General features: G+C 48.4%; 1 protein-coding gene across 1 annotated transcript in view; it reads left to right on the forward strand.

Moving 5' to 3' along the window:
• The window catches only part of Arid3b (AT-rich interaction domain 3B), a 48,743-nt gene extending 37,508 nt beyond the window's left edge, over window positions 1-11,235 (forward strand). Inside the window, exons 5-9 of the mRNA XM_075965798.1 lie at window positions 2,754-2,937; window positions 4,382-4,698; window positions 4,825-5,079; window positions 6,238-6,336; window positions 8,922-11,235. Of these exons, the coding sequence (XP_075821913.1) occupies window positions 2,754-2,937; window positions 4,382-4,698; window positions 4,825-5,079; window positions 6,238-6,336; window positions 8,922-9,088 (1,022 nt within the window). The 3' untranslated portion in view covers window positions 9,089-11,235. The remainder of the gene's footprint in view (window positions 1-2,753; window positions 2,938-4,381; window positions 4,699-4,824; window positions 5,080-6,237; window positions 6,337-8,921) is intronic.
• Window positions 11,236-17,009: the final 5,774 nt, after the last annotated feature.

Raw genomic sequence — 17,009 nt, forward strand, 5'->3', positions numbered from 1 at the left:
CCAGCACCCACATGGCAGCTCACAATTATCAGTAGTTCCAGTTCCAGGGCATCTGATACCCTCACATGCAGGCAAGATACCAGTGTACATAAAATAAGAATAAATAGATTATTTTTAAAAATAAGCAAGTAAAATAGCTAATAAGAGTAGAGGTGATCTGGCTACAGCGTGCAGATCATAGGTGTGGATCCAGGCTGCTGTGAGCGAGCCAATGACCTGGCCCAGATTGGTGGCCCAGGCCAAAAAGGAAAGATACTTGTGAGAGGTACCTCGAAGAAAGAGGCAGTGGGATCTCCAAACAACCTGAAAGTGGGTGATGAGCACAGCCGGGACTGATGTGGAAGTCCCTGTCTAACTTGTAAGGACTGCAGAGGTGCTTGGAAGGAAAGGGCAGAGAGGGGACAAGGGAGCCAGGTTAAGGAGGTGAAGGTGAGGTCAGTGTGCACGTCTCTTACTTTGAAGTGACAAGTCGTTCACATGAAGATACCTTGAAGTTTCTGGAGGATAGGCCTCCAAGAGAAGACAGTACCAACCCTGACCTGCACAACTCTACCATCTCAGGCATTTTGTCTTTGTGGCAGGAATGGATTTGCTGTTGAGAGCAGCACAGTGCTCCACCTGGAGCTGTGAGAATTTGGGGGGTAGGTCAGGAATATGATGTTTTCTGTATTAATTTGTTTGGGTTTCCTTTGTCTTTTTATTTATATATTTAAAGACAGTGATCGGTAGTCTTTGTAGCAGAGACTAGCCGTGAACTTGAGATTCTCTTATCACAGGCTTCTCAGTACTTGTAGTTAAAGGCATATATCACTTTCCTTGGGTTACCTATGCATTCTTGGTTGTGAGCCTGGCTCTCAACAGCTTAACCATCTCTCCAGCCCTTACCTACACATTTTTAAACATAACTTCATGACCTTTCCCAAACGGGTCAGAAAACAGCTCTCTGGTCAAGACAAAGGTCTTGAAAGTCCAATGGCCTCCCCATTCACACAAAAGAGGTCTGGTCCTACCAGGGTAATCCCCATAGCTGTGTTCACACTGGTTTCTCTTCAGAAATGGGGACCTGGTAGAGGCATTCCTGAGATGATACACAAAATATTCTTTGGCCTCCACATAGACAAATACAGATAATTTTTTTTAATTTTTATTTATTTTGAGACAGTCTTACCATGTAACCCTGAATGGACTGGAACTCTCTTTGCAGACCATGCTGGCCTTGAACTCACAGATCACAGAGATCCACCCCCTTTTCCCTCGTAGGTGCTAAGATTATAGACCTGTGCCACCATGCCCATATATTTTATTATTTTATGTGTGTAGGTATTTTGCTGTATGTGTCTGTGTATCATGTGCATGCAATTCTAACAGAGGCCAAAAGAGGGCATCAGATCCTCTGGGACTAGAATTATAGATGGTTGTGAGCCTCCATGTAGATGTTGGGAATCCAACCCAGGGCCTCTGGAAGAACAGCCAATGCTCTTAACTGCTGAGCCACCTTTTCAGCTCCCACATAAAATATTTTTTAGGGTGGGGCAGGAAGCCCTTTATTCCATTCTCCTGTTTGGATTATCTGAAACAGCTGATGAGTGGGCCATGTTGTCCTGTCTCAGAAGGCCAGCACTTGGGAGACTGAGGTAGGAGGGTTTTACATTGAAGCCAGCCTGGTCAACTTTGCTAGACCCTGCTCCCAAAAATGTTATTCCTGGTGAGACTGATGTTCAGCTGAAGGGTAAAGTATCAGCACTGGAAAAGAACAGCCTCTGTTCATGCTGCTTTGCCACTATAAGGCAACTCAATAAGATGGGGGCAGGGAAGGGGTGGGGCAGGAGCAGCAGTCCATGTACAGTAAGAGGAGTTTGCCATCAAAAGGCAACAAGTCTCATTCGCTGCCCCGGATGCTGACCCTTCCCTGTGGAATTCTCCCCTCTGACCTCCAGATCATTAATCCCGAGGCTGCCAAATGACAGTCATCCATCACGCCTCCTGACGAGCATCCCAGCCTTCTGTGAAAGGACCTGGGCCCCTCCCTCACTCCTGTCCCCTGGTGCTCATTAGTAGCCCTTCCTGCCCAGTGCCAGGTTTCCTAATCAAGTCCCCGGCTCCCTCTCACTTCCCCTCTGGGCCAGTGGGCGGAAGCTGCTCTGACCCTCCCTCTTTCAGAGGCCAGGGAGGAGGTGGAGTGATTACTGAGTGGGAAAAGAATTGTTGAGTGGCTTTTTATTCCCTGAGAGACCTTTATGTCCAGTATCTACTTTGACTTGTCTAGTCATAAGAGAAAAAGAAAACATGTTTCTTCATCCTGTCTCAGGAGAGAAGGCAGGCAGTCTGCCTAGGAGCATGTTTTCTTAACTGTTCTTAGTACTAACAAAAATGTAAGCAGGTGGATGGTCGGCAGGGCCTGAGCAGAAATTGACTCCAAAGGCTCCAGGAATGTAAGTTGCCAAACTATTAGAAATCATCTGAGATTGTATTTCTGACAACAAACAAAACACCCTCTAAATTCATCTAGATCAGAAAGGCTAAGGAACTTGCTTCAGACCACACACACACACCAACCCCCAAGTTGGGCCTGTCCTACTTATTTTGGACAGAACTGGCATTGAGTCTAATTGTGTCATGTCTAGGGCGTTAGAGTCAGAGCACACTTCTGAGAGTCACAAGCTTTGTGTACAGCCTACTAATGGTGTGTACAGATTTGATGCCTTCTTGCTCAGCATGACTAACACAGCCTCTGTCTTGTTGGACAATCACAGGCACTCCTATCAACCGGATTCCCATAATGGCCAAGCAGATCCTGGACCTGTATATGCTATATAAACTGGTCACAGAGAAGGGGGGCTTGGTGGAGATAATCAACAAGAAAATCTGGAGGGAGATCACCAAAGGCCTGAACCTGCCCACGTCCATCACCAGTGCTGCCTTCACTCTCAGGACCCAGTGAGTAGCCGCAGCTGAAAAGGAAACTGAGCACATATTAGGTTGTTTAGGCCCAAGTTGAGGAAGGGAAGAAAGGACTTAGATTCCTGAAACAGTGAGGAGCCTTTGAGGTGAATCCCTCAGACCTGAAGAGATGTCCTCACCATGATTATTGTATGTCAATATTTTATTATTCTGTGTGATTTAAACCTCATAATCAGCCCTGGCAAATAGATCCATTCCCATTTTGTAGATTATAAAAACAACCCTGTGCTAATCAATTTAGCCAATGCCATACTGGGCCAGTAGACCTGAAATTCAGACTTGGGCTTCTGTCCCTACATTCTACACTTTGTCCAGTAGCCCCTCTTACCCTATATTCAGCCTCGGGTCAGTCCACCCTCATTTGGTCGCTGACCTGTTTTGTTACTGATTGACTAGTTAGAAGGGTTGACAGAAACAGTAAATCCAAGAGTAGCCATTTAGAATGAAAGCCAAAGTGGAAAATATTCTTCTGGAATGTTCTAGCTTCTCTGTGAAAGAACAGTTGACATATCTGTCAGGTATCATGCCCTGGCCTTTATTGAAAGATGGTAAGGGCCAGGCAGCAGTGATGACACACAGCTTTAATCCCAGCACTCAGGGGGCAGAGGCAGATGGATCTCTGAGTTTAAGGCCAGTCTGGTGTACAGAGTAGATTCCAAGAAAGCTAGGGCTGTTACACAGAGAAACCCTGTCTCAAGAGAGAGAGAGGGAGGGAGGGAGGGAGGGAGGGAGGGAGGGAGGGAGGGAGGGAGGGAGGGAGGGAGGGAAGATTATAAGTTTTGGGGGCCAGAAAGAAAGCTCAGCAGGTAGCTGCTTGCTGCCATACCTGCCTACCTGTGTTGAGTACCTAGAGCCCAATCCTCATTGTAGAAGAAGAGGACTCCTGCAAGTTGTTCTCTGGCCTCCATACCAGCACCAAGGCATGCATGCGCTCATGCCCATAATGTGTGCACACACATGCACACAAAATAAGTAAATGTAAAAAGAAAGAAAGGCTTTATCCATCAGGACTATTCTAGCAGAAATAGCTGTAATTAGAATGTTAGTGTATGGGGGAAAGAATGGATCCTTGGGACAGATGAAACATAAAAAGAAGGGCAGCCCTCCTGGGTCCCATCCAGTGGGAAGATTTGCTTCTTAAAGGCATTCCAAAGGTATAGAGGCCAGTGGGAAAGATTTTAGCTAAAGCCTTAAGGTTCCTTTTATGACTGATGCTTCAGATTCAAGCAGTGTGTATATCTGAGTAGCACTAGAGAAGCCTGAAGGAATGTGTCCAGTGAGCCCAGACTTTCTTTTTATTTCTGCTGTACAGGCCACACTCTAGCTCTTGCCTGATCAAGGCTGCTTCCAAAGACACATCAGCTTAAACTAGATAGTCTCTGGTACTGTGTTTTATATATTATTCTTCCTCCCTCTGTAGGTACATGAAGTATCTATATGCCTATGAGTGTGAGAAGAAAGCCTTGAGCTCCCCAGCTGAACTACAGGCTGCCATTGATGGCAATCGTCGGGAAGGTCGGAGGCCCAGCTATAGCTCCTCCCTCTTTGGCTATTCTCCTACCACTGCTGCTGCTGCTGCTGCTGCCGCCGCTGCTGCTGCTGCTAGTGCTGCCACTGCTGGGGCCCCTGCCCTTCTATCGCCTCCCAAGATCCGATTCTCTATCCTTGGACTTGGCTCCAGCAGTGGTACCAATGCCAGTAGCCCTCGGATATCCCCAGCATCTACTCTCAGGAAAGGTGAGCAGGGCCTTTGGAGGAGGGAAGGGATGGAGAAAGGAAGCCCAGTTTCCCTTTGTCCAGGAGGGGCATTGAGGTGGAGGGGTAAGTCACTGTGGATTCAGTCTAGCTCTGTTTCCTTCTCAGGTGATGGAGTCCCAGTGACAACAGTGCCTGTGCCAAATCGCCTGGCTGTGCCTGGGACTTTGGCAGGCCAGCAGGCTGGCAACCGGACAGGCACACTGGAGCAGCTACGGGAGCGTCTAGAATCAGGGGAGCCCCCTGAGAAGAAGACATCAAGGTTGTCGGAGGAGGAGCAGCGCCTGGTGCAGCAGGCCTTCCAGCGCAACCTCTTCAGCATGGCACGGCAGCTCCCCATGAAGATCAGGATCAACGGCAGGGGTAAGCATCAGTGTGTAACTCCATCTTTCATAGTGCCTGCCACACCCCAGCTCCACTCAAGGCCCTGAGGCTGGGTGGCTGTAATATGTCCTGACCTCCTGGCCTAGGAAACATCCTCTCCAATCATCCTTCCATTGCCTTCACTGCCCTAGAAGACTTTAGTGGCCAGAAGAGAACCACTGGAGGTTCTGTGCCCACCAAGATCTCACCATCCTGATGTTTTCTAGGTCAGAAGTTGCTTCCAGCAGTGAAGTCCTTGTACTCTAACAAAAAGGAAAGTGGTTATTCACAGAGGAGACAGATGCTGTGCTCCCCCCACCCTTCCTAGCCTCTTGCTCTGTCTAAATTACAGGGTTTGCATCCATCCCATCCACTTTACCTGATGCAGGCTGCGGTCAGGTCTGTCCTTCCTGAGAAATAGCAGAGACACCAGTGACCTCAGAAATAAGAAAAGAAGTAGGCAATATAAGTTTAGCAGTACGTTTGACATTTTCCCTTTTCCCCTCTTCATTTTTCTAATTTTCCACCTTTTTTTCCTAAAATACACATTCCATTTCCCTCATTCTTCTCCCGGCTCTCCCATTCAAGCCCTCTTTCTATGCCCTTGTTGCTGTGGCTCTCTGTCAGCAAACATGGGCAGTTGTGTGCTGGGAAGAGAGGCAGCTGTGAAAGAAGCCATTGAGATTCCCAGGCAGCCCTCCTCTATGATTGGAAGAGGGGACCATTTAGAGACCAGTGGAAGAAGGCAACTCACGTGGAAGAATGCTTGACTCTGTAGAGGGAAGGCAAAGGTCAGAGCCAGGCAGACATCCTGTGTGCCAGCTGCCCCAGAGGGCAGGGAAGGCAAGGTGCTAGAGGCAAAAGATCCTTCTCCAGAGATCCTTACAGTTCAGATGGATCAGGGGCAGGAGGAAGCCAGGGCTCATTTCCGGAGCTGATGTACAGTGGGAACCCAGTTGGGGTTGGCCTGCTCTTCCTTCACTCTGAGAGTCCAGGAATAACTTGGCAGCAGCTGGTGAGCCTGGTTCTGCTGCCAGACCTATGATGAGAGGTAGTTGAGACAGCTACTAGTGAGTGTTAGACCACAGACCAACTTGACTAAGCAGCACCCAAGGACAGCAGGAAGCTTGACCAGGTCTACTGTCTCTGATTCCACAGAAGACAGAGCAGAGACTTCTGCTGCAGCACTGAACCTGACTACAAGCAGCATTGGAAGCATCAATATGTCTGTGGATATTGATGGCACCACCTATGCAGGTAGGCCCTGGAGCTGCGGGGAGACCCATGCTAGCTGCCAGTCACAGTGCAGCTTCCCAGCTTGCCCTGTCTTGCTCTCTCAGATACCTTGGGGCACGTGCTATGGGGTGTGTGCGTGTGTGCGTGCGTGTTAGGAATGGAGTTGTCCTTTTTCATTGAATCAAGATTCCTAAGATACAGAGGTCCTGGACTATAGGTGCATAGATTGATAAGATGGCCAGTCTTCTTCAACAGTGATAGGAACCCTTCCAGTCAGTGGCTGGCTTGTTGAAGATGTCATTTAGCATGAGGGTTTATTTATCAACAATCCTATATACACTTTTCAGAATATTATGAGCTAGGTCACCATTTACCATGCATAGTCTTCCAGAGAGCAAGACTCCTTTCCCTGACTCATTAATGGTCTTTGTTTGTTTGTTTGTTTTGTTTTGTTTTGTTTGTATGTGTTTTGAGGTAGGGGAGTAGTGAGACAGGGTTTCTCTGTGTAGCTCTGGCTATCCCTGGAACTTATTCTATAGATGAGGCTGACCTTAAACTCAGATCCTGAGTGCTAGGATTAAAGGCTTGCACCACCATGCCCAGATCCATATCTTCTTTTAAAAAGTACTTTATTATCTGCATGTATGTCTGTACACTATGTGGATGCTGGGAATCTAACCCAAGTCCTCAGGGAGAGCAGCCACTGCTCTTAATTGCTGATCTATCACTCCAACCCCATCCCCTGTCTTAAATAAACTAAGGACTATGATACTCATGTAGCTAGGTATAGTAGCGTATATATGCAGCTCCAGCACTCAGATGACTAAGACAGTCACATCATGAGTTCAAGGCCAGACTACTACAGAATGAGACCCTGTCAAAACTAAATATATACCAGCAGTGAATCTGAGTGTTGCAGAAGCAGCCTTGACCCTGGGGGGCCTTGCTGTTTTTCAATTATATCTTTTTTTTTTTTTTTTTTTTTTTTTTTTTTTGAGACAGGGTTTTTCTGTGTTGCTTTGGAAACCTATCCTGGAACTAGTTCATGTAGACCAGGCTGGCCTCAAACTCACAGAGATACACCTGCTCTGCCTCCCGAGTGCTGGGATTAAAGGTGTCCGCCACCACCGCCCGGCTGCCTGTAGTATTTTTGTAGGTGGTTGGGTTTGCATCTGTATCTTTCAAAGTCAACATAGAGTTCACATAGGCAACAGACCCAACCCTGAATCCCTGGCTATTCCATTTGTTTAAGATACAGACTTGGGTGCAAGCTCAGGCTGGGTGACATCTGCCTGTTTTTACCAGGGTATAGGGTATGTTGGCTGCCTGGTGAGAACATCCATGTGCAGACCAGTAAAACCTTGCATTCTAACCAGTGTGTTTCCCTAGGAATAGCCCCTGGCCACCTGCCACAGCATCAGAATGCAGCCAGGAAAGGATAAATTCCTAGAAACAGCCATGCCACTGTGGCTTGCCAGTCTCTTGTGTTGTCCTGGTACCCTGTGCCCATTCATGATATGGCTTGGGACATCTGGGCCTAGTTTGAGTCCTGAAGAAAACAGGAACTGGGAGTTATGGCTAGATCTCAATATCCTATTGTCATTTTCCTAGGACGAAGAAGTGGGTAACTTTCTCCTTTGCTCTCAGAAAAAGTCAGGAGTTGAGGCTCCCAACACTCTGACAAAATGCGCCTCTCACCTGTCTTGACCCTGTCTGCCCCAAGCTTTCTCAGTGGGGATGTGGTGTCCAGGAACCTCAGGTGGTTCTGAGACTCAAGGCTACCATCCTCCATTAACTCCCTTCTGCATGCTGCTTCTCACGCCTGTGTTTGCTGCCACTGCTAAGCCAACTCCTCTGCAGGGTTCCTAGGACTTGAGCATCCTCATTCTCTGACCTTCCAGGGAGCATTCTGAGTTCCAAATGTCTTGGTGTCCTTCTCCTGCTTAAAACTTTCAGGGCCGGGGGCTGGAGAGATGGCTCAGAGGTTAAGAGCATTGCCTGCTCTTCCAGAGGTCCTGAGTTCAATTCCCAGCAACCATTTGTAATAGGGTCTGGTGCCCTCTTCTGGCCTGCAAGTATACATGGAAGGAATGCTGTATACATAATAAATAAATAAATATTTTAAAAAAACTTCAGGGCCTCCAAATGGGTTCCTATAGCTATTCAAGGCCCCACCCACCTCTTTAGCCCCTTACTCTACTGCTGCCTAAACCACTAGCCCCAGTGGCATAACCTCTCATGTTGCTTTGTCTCAGGTTCCCTGGTCACCATCTCTTCAGTTTGCTGCTTTTTCTCTTTCAAGGAATCTAGACACATACTTTCCACCAAAACCTTTTCTGGGCTGTACTTGTGTTCCTTTCTCTAAAACCCTTATGATGTCCCCAACAGCAGAGCTACATCAGGCTCAGAACATTTATGTCATTCTAGCAAAGACACTGGTTACATGCCTATCCTTCAGCAGCGTATGACCTTTTGATGGCAGGACAATTGTCTGGGCTTCCACTGACAGCTGGAGCATGGTAGGAGAATGGAGCACACAAGGTTAGGTCAACAGTCATGCCTTGTTTAATTGAACTGAGCCCATACTGCTTCTCCTCCCACCCCAGGTGTGCTATTTGCCCAGAAACCAGTGGTCCACCTCATTGCAGGCTCTGCTCCCCAGAGCATTGGCAGCGGCACCAGCAGCACCAGCACCAGCTCTCACTGCTCACCAAGTCCTACCTCATCCCGGGGCACCCCCAGTGCAGAGCCCTCCACCAGCTGGTCCCTCTGATGAGCAGCACCCAGCACCCATTCCCTACTCTCCTGCAGAGAATAAGGGAGATTGATGCACAGAATTTACCTCATCTCATGGAGCCCACATCAGATACCATCTGGCCAGATGTTGAATTTGGAAGTGTTCGTCTGTTCAGGCTCCATTCAGGTTCTGCTGTACTCTGGGGACAAGGAGAGACTTGGGAAGGGGGGCAGGGGCAGGACAGAGCAGCGTTGTCCAATCAGGGATTGTCCTGGAGAAGTGGGTGGGGTATCTGAGCATCCAGCTTCCCCAGGGTTCCCAACCACTCCCCATCCCAGAGCAGTGTATCGACAATCTGTAAGGCGACATGGGGCTGGAGGCTTTTCATTTCCCTTCCCCTTAATTTATTTCCCTTCTGCTGCCTTCTGCCTTCACCCCAGGATCACCAATCTCTTAGTCTGCCCAGTCCCCCAGTATTTAAGTCCCATTTGGGGCTTTAGGAGCAGAAGCTTGTCTTCCTTGCTCTAATCTTTTGAGCATGGGATGGGGTGGGCCTTCCCAGTCCTCCTTGCTTACTGCTTGATTCTTTGGGCTTGAGTCTCTCAATCCAAGTCTTAACTTCAGTCCTCAGGGCCCTGGAATATTCCCTTTGTTGTTCTAAGAAAAAAAAAACTGTGAGGGCAAGCTTCAGGTTCAGGGCCTCTGCACATGAAAAGGAGGAAGGCCCTGGGACCTACCTGGCAAGACTCCATTTAATCCCTAAACCTCAGCTCCCTGCCTGCCCATGTTGGCCAGTTCTCCCAAGATACCACTTGTCTCTGGCCCCTTCTGTCGTCTCTTGGGGCCATTTCAGCCCTACCAGCCCCAGACATGCTGATGTCAGGCTCACAGAAATACCTCAGATTTGTAATTGTTGATATTTGATTCTTCAGGAAGTATTTGCATCTCTGTAATCTTTTTTATATATGTTTTGCTGACTTTAATTTTTTTAATTTTTATTGTTGTTGCTGTTGTAGCACCAAAGAAATGAAAGCAGATCACCCCAGCCGGGTGCGGTGCAGCCAGCCTCCCTCCAACCTGCCCATGCTCTGGCCAGGAGGTGGAGCAGGTGGGGTGACTCAGGGATCGCCACAGCAGGAGGATGGGGTGGAGGGACCCATGCTTGCTGGTGGATCCTGAAACCACACTGGTTCTCTCTGCCCTTACCCCAGCTGACAGAGTAGGGCAGGGTTTCTTTCTGCCCTTGGAGCCCTCGCCTTGGGACATAGGAAATGGCTGTGGGCCCTGCTTAAGGCTGAGCCCCAGAACTGAGAGCTCTGTCTCCTCTTAGCATGTAACTGGAACAGGCCACTGTGGCAGAGAAAGGGTGGTCCTTACCAGGGCTCCACTCTCATCCCAGTGTGCTCTACATAAGGCATCACCTGCTGGGACTACTCGGGTCGTGGCAGTGAAACCACCCCATGGCCCAGCAGTCCTGACTAGGACAAGAAAGGGAAAGCAAAAGTTCGTGCACAGATATACCTCAACCTGGCAAGCGCCACTCTGCTGACTTCTGGCTCCTGTCCCTGCCCCAGGACACACATGCTCAGTAACTCACACACATAGCTCTTATACTGGGATCTGACCCTCTTCTGGCCTCAGAAGCCTTACCCACCAGGCACATGCAGGGTTGGGTAGAGGACGTCTGGGTTCTGGTGCTGTGAGAAGGCTATTTGGCCAGTGTGTCTCAGGATTTAGTCATGAAGGATAGACCCTTCCTATTCAGGGGAAACGGGGACAATGCAGGTCTTTCTGGTCATCAGATCTCCTTTCTCTTTCCCCAGGCAGCTGTCCACCTGTCCCTCTCCATGCCCCTCACTTCCCTCAAGCCAGCAGCAGGCTCCTAGCCAGAAAATGCAAGAGTTGGGTGCCCATGTGTGCCCAGCATTAGGGCTCTGGCCCAAGTGGAGCTTCCCCTGCAGGCATAGTCCTGAAAGTCACGTGGCAGGACAGCATCCCCCTTTTCATGTCTTGTATGTATTCTAACCAGAAAAAAAAATGTGATAGCACATGGTAGCCTAGGCCGTGAATAAATACCTCAGACGTCCTCTCACAGCAAGTGTCCGTATATGTTGTGGTTATTTTCTGTCTTACATGTTCTTGAATGTTTATATTTCAATAAAGCTCTACCTCTTCACATGAGTAGGTCTGGGCTTCTTTCGCTTGGTTTCTTGCACTTGACAAGGTCCTTCAGAGGGAAAGCAGGTCCCCAGCTCCTCCTGATCTACTTTCCCAAAGGCTCGACCTCTATTTCTCTGCTGTGCCGTCAGAATCTCCTGGCATTACCAGTGACCAAAGCTGACAGCAGTAGTGTGTTGTGTCTGACAGGCAGGGGACCACCTCCATGGTTTAGCAGAGACCCTTGCTGAGCTCTCACTGGGTCTGAGCACTGGAAGGGCCTCCGGCTAAGAGATTTGCGTGTGTCATCATCCTCTGCATTTTAGAGAATGTGTTCTAACCAGGGCATGAACTTAGAAGGGTGACCTAGAACCAGATGTCAGGCTGGGTGGAGGTCTTTTCTGCTAAGCTGAGCAGTCTTACGGCACAGTAGGAGGAGATGTGCAGAGGCAAGGCCAGGACCACAAGCAGCTCATGTGACTGCATATCCCCTTTCACTGACACTCGAAGGTACTAGAACCTTAGCTGAGTCATGCTTTTCACTGGCCAGTGTGACAGCACACCTTTATACCATCACACTGTGCGCAACGGTCTTGGGTTTCAAGCCATCATTAGAAATAGCCAGATTCTGTCCCCTGATAAAACGACCAGCAAGGTGGCTCAGCAGGTAAGGGGCTTGCTGCCCAGCCTGAGGACCTGGGTTAGATCTCTGAACCCCATGTGGTAGAGGGGGAAACTGACTCTTTCAGCTTGCTGTCTGACCTCCACACAAAAAAGGGGTGAGGGCCTGGTGTAATGGTATGCACCTGTAACTCCAGCGCCTGGACGACTCCGCAGGTAAGAGCTCCTGCCCCACAGCTGACACCTACTTTGATCTGGCAGGAAAGCACACCTCCCAAAGTTGTCCTTTGTACACACGCTATGGCACATGTGCACACAAACACCATCTGAAAATTGCATATTTATTTAAAATATTTTTTTAAAGAGGATGGATCAGTCTGGCCATAGTGGCACACCTTTAATCCCAGCATTTAAGAAGCAGGGGCCAGTCTGGCTCAGACATAGTGACTTCCAGGCTTGTTAGGGCTGTATGGTAAGGCCATGTATGAGAACAGCAACAATAACAGACACAGTGGATCAGAGTCCTTGGCTACTGTATTGGGTTCTCTAAGGGAGCAAAATTGATGGAATGAATATATGTACATATGTATATGGAAGTTATTAGAGTGGCATGGGCTGTGATCTGAGTAGTTAAATGGTTCTCAACCTGTGGGTTAAGACCCTTTTGAGGGTCAAAAGACCCTTTCACAGGGGTTGCCTAAGACCATCAAAAAACACAGATGTTTACAATATGATTCATAACAGCAAAATTACAGTTAGGAAGTAACAACAAAATTACTTTCATGGTTGGGGTCACCACAACATGAGGAACTGTATAGAAGGGTATAGAACTGTATAGAACTGCATTGAGAAAGATTAGAACCACTGGAGTAGTCCAACAGTGGCCAAGGATCCACTGTTGTTCAGTCCATGAGACATCAGTGTTAGAGTCTCAGGGACGTCCTAGACAGCTGTCTATTTTCAGTCCATATTGGAATCCCGAGGAAATAGGTTCCAGCGCCAGCAAAGGAATGGCTCAGGAACAGGATAGATGATCTTGCCAGTGAGAGTGAGGACAAGCAAGCAAAAAGTGAATCTTTCTTCTTCCATGTCCGTTTATGTGGGCTGCCTCCAGGAGGTGTGGCCCAGATGTAGGGTGGTCTGGGTTGGTTTAGGTTTTCCACCTCAAATAAAATAATTCAACCAAGGGCTGGAGAGATGGCTCAGCGCTTAAGAGCATTGCCTGCTCTTCCAAAAGTCCTGAGTTCAATGCCCAGCAACCACATGGTGGCTCACAACCATCTGTAATGAAGTCTGGTGCCCTCTTCTGGCCTTCAGGCATACACACAGACAGAATATTGTATACATAATAAATATTTAAAAAACAAATATAGCTTCATAAAAAAATAATTCAACCAAGAAAAATTCCTCACAGGTGTGACCAGCTGTTTGGGTTTTAGTTAATTCCAGATGTGGTCAAGTTGAGAGCTAAGAGTAACCATCAGAACTACCTAGGGAGTCCCAGGCCTTGCTGGGCTACCTGAAACCCTGTTTAAAGAGAAAAAAAAAAGACCATCACTTTAATCACTGGCCACCAGTCATGTGTGACACATGAAGAATCAGCCTCTGGCTGGGGGGGCTGAGAGGTAAGGTGTGACACTGGGCCGGGGTGTTGGAGACTGTCTTCATTACCATTCCATTGCTGTGAAGAGACACCATAACCCAGGCAACCAATAAGAGGAAGCATTTAATTCTGGTGTTGCTTACAGTTTCAGAGGGTTTCTATTATGATGGTGGGGAACAGACAGGCATGGTGCTGGAGCAGTAGCTGAGAGCTTTACATCCTGATCCACAGGCAGCAGGCAGAGAGAGGAAGAGACTGAGCCTGGTGTGGGCGATACCTATTTCATAAGACCACACCTCCCAATCCTTCATACATAATAAGTCTGGGGGAGCATTCTCAATCAAACCACCACAGAGCTGGAGATAGATGAGTGGAGATGCCTTTTCACGGAGGGGGGGGGGTGTCTGAGGACCGCACCAAACCACTGCAGTTCCTTCTGTTTCAGAATGCCAGAGAGAACGAGGAAATAGAAGCCTTCAGAAAATTTCAAACTTAACACCACCCATTGACACACACACACAAACACACACAATGTTCTTCAAACTTTAAAATCAAAAGACGAACAGGAGGAGAGATGGCTCAGCTATTAGGAACACTTTCTGCTCTCTCAGAGGACCTGCATTTGATTCCTAACCCTTGCAGGGTAGCTGTAATTCCAGTTCTAGGTGATCCAGTGCCCTCTTCTGGCCTCCAGGAGCACCAGGCACGCATGTGGCACATGTGCATATATGCAGGCAAAATACTCATACACACACAAAAAAAAAAGAAAGAAAGAAAGAAAAGAAAACAAATCTTAAAGTCAGGCATGATGACACATACCTTTAATCCCAGTACTCAGAAAGCAGGCAGATGTCTGTGAAATAGAGTCCAGCCTGGTCTGTATAGCAGCCAGGCCAGCCAAGCTACATGAGAAAAGAACAAACTGGAGAAAGCTACTTGCAAAGGAATAGTAGTGAGATGGACTAGTGAATGCTTATTCATCACTAAGACAAAAGACAAAAGAAGGGCAGGAAAAAACTGGGCGGTGGTGGCACAAACCTTTAATCCCAGCACTCAGGAGGCAAAGGCAGGCAGATCTCTGTGAGTTCAAGGCTAGCCTAGTCTACAAGAACTAGTTCTAAGACAGGCTCCAAAGCTACAGAGAAACCCTGTCTCAAAAAAGAAAAAATAAAGGAGGAAGGGGAGGGGCAGGAGGAGGAGGGCAGGGAAGCTGGGTGTAGAGACTCAGGCTCCCCAGCACTTGGGAGTTGGAGGAGGCAGAACTATCACTATCAAGAAGTTCAAGGACAGCACTGACTACGTAAGGAGGCTCCCTGGGGTACATGGGACTGAGTCTCAAGAAAAAGTAAGTAGGAGCCCCAAACAAGTGTGTTTCAGAAGATAGAACTGGAAGTGTAGCTCAGTGGTGGAACTTACGCCTGGCATGCACAAGCACCAGGGTTTAGTTTGTCCCCAACACTGCAGAGATAGAGTAGTTCAGAAGGCAAAATACAGCCCAGCCTCACTAAGACAGGGCACACCACTGCACAGCTCTGAGGTTGCACAGAGGTCCCTGCTGGGGAGGACACGGGCTGACGGATTTGGAAACCAGTTGCTGAGTAAATGGAACATGCAGTAAGTAGTCCTGGGGCTGTGAAAACTCCCTTGTGGGTGTGTGCCATGGAGAGGAGCGCCGATGACATTGAACCTGGTGTGGGCTGTGGTTCCTTCTCAGGCTTGTCCGCGGATTGGCTTCTTTTGTTTCTGTGGTGGTGTGAATGAGAACGGCCCCCATAAGCTCATTATTTTGAATACAATCCCTAGTTGGTGAAAATGTTTGGGAAGGATTAGGGGATGTGGCCTTGTTGGAGGAGGTGTGACACTGGGGGTGGGCTTTGAGGTTTTGAAGAGCCCACACCATCCCAATTAGCTCAAACTCCTCCTGGTGCATCAGCTGTAAGCCCTCAGCTACTGCTCCAGCACCATGCCTGCCTGCTTGCTGCCGTGCTCCCCACTATGAGGAGCATAGACTCTAACCCTCTGGACCCATGAGCCCCAATAATGTAAGTTACCTTGGGCATGGGATCTCTCTCTAGCAATAGATCTCTCCCTATGCATGAGGTAAAACTAAGAATTTGTTACCCATTTTACAGATGAAGAAATAGAGAAGTTGAACAACTAGAGCACACTGTGAGCAGGGCCTGAATCACCCATAGCCACCGTGCCAAGCACGCTGTGCACATTGCTCTGTTGTGCAGACTGTGAGGCACTTGCTGCTTGTTGTACACCTGAAAATCCTGAGTAGATATGTGCTTGAGGAGCCCAAGAGCTAAAGTGCTTCCCTTCTTAAAAGGGAAAGGGATCTGAGTGGAGGGAGGCAAAGGATTCAGGGGTATTTGTCAACAGGTCTCTGTTATACCCTGCTGTACCCATCCTGGTACTAACTGGTGACCCTAGCATCATGAAGGAAAGCCTTTGCTGCTGTCTGTGGCTGTCTGAGTCAAAGATCCCAGACTGTATCCCACCTCTGGAAGAGATCCATTGCTCTCTGTGAAGGAGTGGAGGCCACCATTAGAAGGAAAGAGGAAGTGGAGGCTGAGGGGCTTGGCCAGGGTTTGAGGTCACAGCTGGAGAGAAGGTACTGGTAAAGAATGGTCAGAACAGAAAGGGTGGAGTGTAGTTGCTGAGCTTGGGGACACTGAAGTGGCTAAGATAGATGCAGGACAAGGGGAGCCAGGCATGGTGGCATACATCTCTACTGTCAGCAGTTGAAGGGCTGGTGCAGGAGCATCATTTAAGCCTAGGAATTTGAGACCAGCCCAGGCTACAAAACAAAACCCATCTAAAAAGACCAGAAGGCCAAGATGCTTAGGGGGACAGTTTCAACAAGCTAGTGGTCTCCCCACACTGGAGCCACTGTGATGTGGGAGTGTCATATATCAATCTGTTGATTTCATTGGTTAAGCAATAAACTGCTTGGCCCTGATAGGTTAAAACATAGGTAGGAGGAGTAAACAGAACAGAATTCTGGGAGGAAGAGGAAGTGAGCTCAGAGATGCCATCCTCCCCTCTCCCGGGCAGACGCACGCGATGAAGCAAGCCGCCAGGTCAGACATGCTGAATCTTTCCCAGTAAGATCGGTACTCACAGATTATTAGAGATGGGTTGATCGGGATATGAGAATTAGCCTAGAAGAGGCTAGATAGAAATGGGCCAAGCAGTGTTTAAATGAATACAGTTTCCGTGTAATTATTTCGGGTGTAAAGCTAGCCGGGTGGCCGGCAAGGTGGCGAGACACAGCCCGCTGCTCCTATTTCAACACCACTGAGACAAACAGTTGAGGCTATGAGAAAGCAAGAGACTCAAGGAGCAGGTGAGTGACTGGGTTGGATGCAGCACAGGCCAGAATAGCAAAGAGGAGAGGGGTTTATTCTGGGCCTCTCAAGTATATGGAGAAGCCTGGACCTAGCTGGCCCAAATTGGCCTGTAGAAGAGCCAGAACCTGAGCTATTTTGTCTATGAATGGTACCCCTCTCCTGTTAAAGATCATCCCCAAAGCCGGGCAATGGTGGCGCACGCCTTTAATCCCAGCACTCG

The sequence above is a fragment of the Microtus pennsylvanicus genome, chromosome 3 (genome assembly GCF_037038515.1).
Source record: "Microtus pennsylvanicus isolate mMicPen1 chromosome 3, mMicPen1.hap1, whole genome shotgun sequence".
Classification (NCBI taxonomy): Eukaryota; Metazoa; Chordata; class Mammalia; order Rodentia; family Cricetidae; genus Microtus; species Microtus pennsylvanicus.